Source organism: Scyliorhinus torazame, chromosome 7 (assembly GCF_047496885.1).
Source record: "Scyliorhinus torazame isolate Kashiwa2021f chromosome 7, sScyTor2.1, whole genome shotgun sequence".
In the NCBI taxonomy this organism is placed as follows: domain Eukaryota; kingdom Metazoa; phylum Chordata; class Chondrichthyes; order Carcharhiniformes; family Scyliorhinidae; genus Scyliorhinus; species Scyliorhinus torazame.
The window spans coordinates 88,018,075-88,024,675 of record NC_092713.1 but is presented as its reverse complement, the minus strand read 5'-3'; the positions used below and the strand labels follow the sequence as shown (position 1 = coordinate 88,024,675).

General features: G+C 43.5%; 1 protein-coding gene across 1 annotated transcript in view; it reads left to right on the top strand.

The window, feature by feature from the left end:
* The first annotated feature begins 349 nt into the window (after positions 1–349).
* Positions 350–6,601, top strand: part of cyp4t8 (cytochrome P450, family 4, subfamily T, polypeptide 8) — a 162,726-nt gene continuing 156,474 nt past the window's right edge. Inside the window, exon 1 of the mRNA XM_072511029.1 lies at positions 350–643. Coding sequence (XP_072367130.1) covers positions 446–643 — 198 coding nt within the window. The 5' untranslated portion in view covers positions 350–445. The remainder of the gene's footprint in view (positions 644–6,601) is intronic.

Here is a 6,601-nt window from a genome sequence, read left to right as displayed (position 1 = left end):
ATGACCTGCATCATGATCGTCGTTGGATCACTACAGTTGCGCGCATTATCAGCCCCTATATCCTTCACCACACAGGCACTAAACATGACCATCCAACACGATACCCACTCAGTCACTCACCTAAACTCAGATGCACTCTGTTCCAATCAGCACTCCGTGTCTAAAGGCACTCCTGCCACACCTTTTGTGCACTCACCTCTCCCAGCACTGGAATCGTAACAACACAGACACGATAAGCAGAGCTGGCAGGTGAGTTGCGAGTTTCTGTTGGCAATCACAGAGAGGAAATCTAGCTTTAAGAGTGAGAGTAGGTTCAGAAGGGGGGAGTCAGATTTATTGACGTTGTGGGCGCGGCTACAGAGAAAGTCAACAGCACTGTCAATCGTAGGAGCTGGCTTGTTGGGCTCTGGAGTCTCCTGTTTGATCCACTGATCTGCCTCTACAAATGGCCATTGTAGAAGCGTTAAAGACGCTGTTCTTTCCCGTCGAGCTGTGTCGGCTCTTTCACTTGATCGCCGTGTTTTGTTTGGTGTCTGTCCTGGTCAAAACGGCGAAGCTCTTCCGTAGAAGATGGGAGATGATGGGAGCGATGAAATCCTTCCCGGGACCTCCAGTCCACTGGCTATTTGGACACGTACTAGAGGTTGGTAATCATGGTCAGCCAAGACATTTAAGTCTCTTTTTGCGACTGTCTGGGACAGGATACATAACACAGTTACTATTTATCGTTGGTGTGTGTTGGTGTCGTTTCCAAGACTGCAGTAAATGCCTAAACACTAAACCGGCCGATCACAGAAATGGGCGCCAATGTTTTTTATATAGAGAAAGAGCAGAAACGTCAGGCCGACTGCATTTGTTATAACCCAGAGAGGAATAGATACAGCAAAAGGGACGAATATCTTCACTGCTTTATACACAGTGATGAGTTGAATTCACTCCCTTGTGTTTAGTTGTGGTTTGTTTTTTTTCTCGTTAGGAGTCTTATCGCACCAAATGATTTCAAGTAGGCTGGAGGATTGGCAAGGAGTGATGAGAAGTTAGTTCAACAAAAGTTGGCGGCTAGATTGTGTCAAAAGTCGAAAAGAACAATTTTTTTATTCTATTGACTGGTGAAGGGAGAAGATTACCCCAGTACATTGGTAACTCAGCCAAGTGGTTGTTCTTATGTGAGTTTGGGTGGTGAGGAATTGTGGATGTCACACAGCCTTATTCAACTTTGCTTTCTCCAATGCTTGCTTCTCAGCGTGAGGACCTGAATCAGGCGAGGAACACTGGCTGACTGGCCTTTCTTCCCTTCCCCTGAAGGTCAGTGTTACACTCATCAGCGTGGTGGTACATATATTGAACCAAATTCATTCCTGGCACCCATGACTCAGTCTGTCAGAAATGCCACCCAGAGGTAGCTTTTTATTATGTGGGCAACACAGTAGCACAGTGGTTATCACTGTCACTTCACAGCACCAGGGTCCCAAGTTCGATCCCGGCTTGGGTCATTGTCTGTGCGGAGTCTTCATGTTCCCCCTGTGTCAGTGTGGGTTTCCTCCCGGTGCTCCTGTTTCCTCCCACAAGTCCCAAAGACGTGCTGATAGGTCATTTGGATATTCTGAATTCTCCCTCCGTGTACCCGAACAGGCGCCGGAATGCTTTTCACAGTAACTTCATTGCAGTGTTAATGTAAACCAACTTGTGACAATAAAGATTATTATTATTTGCTTCTCACTTACAACTTTATCCTCGCCACACCTGAAGAAAGCTGCTAATTTGGGAATACAAACTTTAGTGCCAGTTGTTGCTCTTATTAGCCTTAGTTTATTTAGTTCTAATTACGTCATCTTTGCTCACGAGTCGCCAGGTATCTTTCTAATACCGCCACGTGGTTCAAGCTCAAGTTATGATTAATAAGTCAGCACACCGCTTAGTAAGATTGAAATCAACGGTCATTTATTATATACAACAAGTAATGTTTATACAATAATCCTACGATCTATATAATAAACCTATCACTACTGGCCAATACTTAACTTTAGGAAGAGCCCACCAGGTCAGGGAAACAAATGGCTTATCGAATCGGATCTGGCCCGCGGGATTCAAAAGGCTGATACAGGTCGATGGCTAGGAGTCTTTATCGGATAGCGATCGCTGGATTCAAACTTACAGTTGCTGGTTGATGTTCTTGTGAAGGTCTCGAGCAGGCGAAGAAGGGAGAGAGAGAGCGGTCTGAACTTGGCCCCTCACTTTATAGGGCCCAGGGGCTTCCCGCCTCTCGGGGCGGCCCTTGACCCCGAGTCCCAAGTGATTGGACTTGTTCCCAATCACTGGGTTCGATACGTCCAATTGCGAGGCGATTCCCCGATCGGGGGGTGGTCGTTCACCTGCCTTTGTTTCGGCCACTGCAGGCGCCGACAGGTCTGGCCCGGTATTCAATTGCTAATATGTTGCAATTGTTCCCGGGGATAGCCGATTAAACTGCAGATGTCTGGGTTGATGGGCTGCTAATAGTCCTGAGTATAACTGCAGATGTCTGGGTTGATGGGCTGTTAATAGTCCTGAGTATCGATCTGGGCCGACTTGCCCAGAGCCCAATATGATATTCTGTCTGCAGCTGTCCGTTTGTGTCTTGTTGCCTGCTTTTCCCATCAGCCTTTTCGGTTGGCCATTTTAACTCGGGTTTTGGCCAAATTAATCGGGAAGCAGCCATTTTAGGTGGCTACACAGTCACCCTCCAATGCACCACCCAAGTGACCAGACATTATTTCCAAAGTGAACTGCATGCACATCCTCACTGCTGGCATCACAGACAATCCATGTTCATCTTTGCCTGTTGTCCTTTTGCATCATTTTCACTCACTGACCTGAATAAGACATAATTTATTTTTAAATAATTATTCCAGTTATTTGTGTAACAAAGCAAGCCCTCGGAATGAACCACTGTAGTTTGATCATGCAATCCAATCTTCGAAAAGCATGCCAGCAGGCTTTTTAATTCATTAAATTTCAAAAAAGCAGCAAAGCCATTGATCACGAAACAATTTCATTAGGAGGATAAAGGCCTCCTTCATCTCATGATTTGTTTTTGTTTGTACCCTTCACATAGTCATTGCAGAAATATCTTGAAGTTTTGTTTCCCATAAATTTACTAAACAGTGGCAAGTGAATTAAAGCATGTCCCAAAAATTTCTGAATCAGCAAAGAGATACAGTTTGATTATTTTCTATATTTGAATATCAAATATAATTGTGCTGTGGTTGGAGAGCAATTAACCAATCTCCGCACCAAACAGTGTGTTATTATGTATTGTCCACATTCATTACAAAGTTAAGGGACTGGATTTACCTTTGGACTTCGGGACCCCGACGTTGGGACCAAATGGGGGTCTCAAGCCTGTACTTTCTGGCAATGAGACTGGCAGCACAATCTTTTGGGAGGATAACCTCCTAATTGGCTACCTCTGCATTCACCATTCTGATAAGAAAGGCAGGTAAACTCCCGATGGTGCGGACCCCACCAGAGGGATGGTAGTTCTGGAGCCTTGGCATCCCAACTGGGAGGAGTGGGAGCCCATGAGGCAGGTTGGAGGATTATGAGGCTACCTCAACATCGAGGTACCCTCACTGACCAACACAGATGGGCTGCACTGAATGTCTCCAAGGTGATAAGGATACCGGGATGGAGGGAAAACCTCGCTGTGGACCTCGTCAGTGATGGGGTTGCAGCCTTTTATCTCCACAACCCCACCATTTGCGCATGGAACCTTCAGCGGTCTTGCAAATGCTCTTAAGTGAGACCTTAATTGCTCTAATCGGCTCCCACCTATTTTCCTGCCCTCTTCCACAATCTCCAACCCAAATTCAGCCTAAAAGACTTGTGAAATAAAGCTTCCAATTTGTGTTTCAATATATTGCTGTACTTTGAGCATGATTATGTACCCTAGCTGTAAACAAATTGAACAGTACAAAATTCAAAGTAGAAATGTTCATAAAGATTCTCAGTTGTCTGTCCAAATACTCACAAATACAGATCCTTATTGATTGTTGGAAGAGAAACTGGCCAACATGCAATCAATACTCTGTTTTTATTAGTCTGGATTTTTACAATGGTAATGACTATGATTCACCATCATTACTCCACTAAAACAGACAATTCTGAAGTTCGTACATGTACAAAATACGTGAAAATCCACTAAATTGCTGTGTGATTCCACACTTTTGAGGCACACCCAGCCTGAAATTAATGGGAACTCGATTAAGTTGATGATAATTTCAACTCTTAAGTTGCTAGTCTCACAGTAAAAATCCTTAAGCAAGGTGTAGCCAGGTTTTTAATGGCATACTAACCTCATAACTGCCACTATGCAACCTCAATGGCTATGAGAAGCTAATTTTATCTTTGTTGATTGTCAAATTTCTCCATTATACACAAATTACAGTAGATTTGTAAAACAATAAATTTGCTTTAATGGACTGTTTATTTTTAATTATTATTTAAGTTCAATCATAACTATTTATTTCACTTCCTGAAAATATAAAAAGGGAAGGATAAATCGTAGTGTATAAGTCAACCCAGCATAGAAGAGGACACAATTTTTCCAGCGCTATGAATCATGTTTAGGCCTATACTTTGTGTATATGTTGACCCCCATTTTTCACTAAGAAATGCAATATTCATGTTAGGAGTCAGCCTCAATTTTTCACCTCAGAAATGCATGTATCTGTGTGCCTCAGGGGTCTGTGCTGGGACCACAACTTTTCACAATATACATTAATGATTTGGAAGAAGGAACTGAAGGCACTGTTGCTAAATTTGCGGATGATACAAAGATCTGTAGAAGGTAGTATTGAGGAGCAGGCAGGCTGCGGAAGCACTTGGACAGGCTAGGAGAGTGGGCAAAGAAGTGGCAGATGGAATACAACGTGGAAAAGTGTAAGGTTATGCACTTTGGATGGAGAAATGGAGGCATAGACTATTTTCTTACTGGGGAAATGCTTAGGAAATCAGAAGCACAAAGGGACTTGGGAGTCCTCGTTCACGATTCTCTTAAGGTTTACCTGCAAGTTCAGTCGGCAGTTAGGAAGGCAAATGCAATGTTAGCATTCATGTCGAGAGGGTTACAATACAATACCAGGGATGTACTTCTGAGGCTATATAAGGCTCTGGTCAGACCCCATTTGGAGCATTGTGAGCAGTTTTGGGCCCCATATCTAAGGAAGGATGTGCTGGCCTTGGAAAGGGCTCAGAGGAGGTTCACAAGAATGGTCGCTGGAATGAAGAGCTTGTCGTATGAGGAACATTTGAGGACTCTGGGTCTGTACTCGTTGGAGTTTAGAAGGATGAGAGGGGATTTTATTGAAACTTACAGGATACTGTGAGGTCTGGATAGAGTGGACGTGGAGAGGATATTTCTACTTGTAGAAAAAACTAGAAGCAGAGGGCACAATCTCAGACTAAAGGAACGATCCTTTAAAACAGAGATGAGGAGGAATTTCTTCAGCCAGAGGGTCGTGAATTTGTGGAACTCTTTGCCGCAGAAGGCTCTGGAGGCCAAATCACTGCATGTCTTTAAGACAGAGATAGATAGGTTCTTGTCTAATAAGGGGATCAGGGGTTACGAGGGGAAGGCAGGAGAATGGGGATGAGAAAAATATCAGCCATGATTGAATGGCGGAGCTCCTATGTCTCATGGTCTTATCAGCACATGAGATCCAGCAGTAAATACGGGCTGTGTTTCTAGGAAGATGCAAGGGAGTTTAAGACACACCACAATGAGTAGACCGTGAATGACGAACAGAAGGAGGTCCTCCGGCAAAAAGAATGAAGAATTAAACTAGTTTCTCGCTGAAAGTCATGGCAGTACTGTAATAAACTGCTGTGTTGCAGGTGTTACTGAAAAACTGGTGGGAGAATGGAAGCAAAAGGAATCTGTCCTGAAGAAGATGCATAAAAAAAGTGCGCCATCAGAACAGGGACCAAACACTGGCCTGATTTTGAGAAGTCGATAATTGGGGCAGCAGAGTGGCACAGTGGTTAGCATTGCTGCTTCATGGCGCCAACGACCCAGATTTGAACCTGGCCCAGGGTCACTGTCTGTGTGGATTTTTCACACTCTTCCCGTGTCTGCGTGGGTCTCACCCCCAGATGTGCAAGATGTGAATTGGTCACACTAGATTGCCCCTTATTTGAGAAAAAAAGAATTGTGTACTTTAAATTAAAAAAAAGAAAATCATCAGAATAATTACATTGCCACCAGAAATGCATTGTGTATGTATGCATTTAAGTGGGCCTAATCAGACCCTGAGACCAGCAAAAATTTCAGAGTAACAAATAGTTGGTGCAGCCACTTTTATAACAGAAATGCAGCAGAAAACCAAGATCGTTTAGAGACTACCAAAAATTTGATAGTTTGTGGTTAAAGATATGTTTGTAGAACTAATGCAGTAAAATGTGTCGCATTGATTTAATTTGCATTACTGGTATTTTTTTCACATTTCAAAATGTTGACCATCTACACCAACACCTGCTGTCAGCATTTTATTCTCAGCGTATAAGTGGGCCTGCTTTTTTGGAAAAATCTTTCAAGGCTTCAAAGGTTGACTTATACACTGTC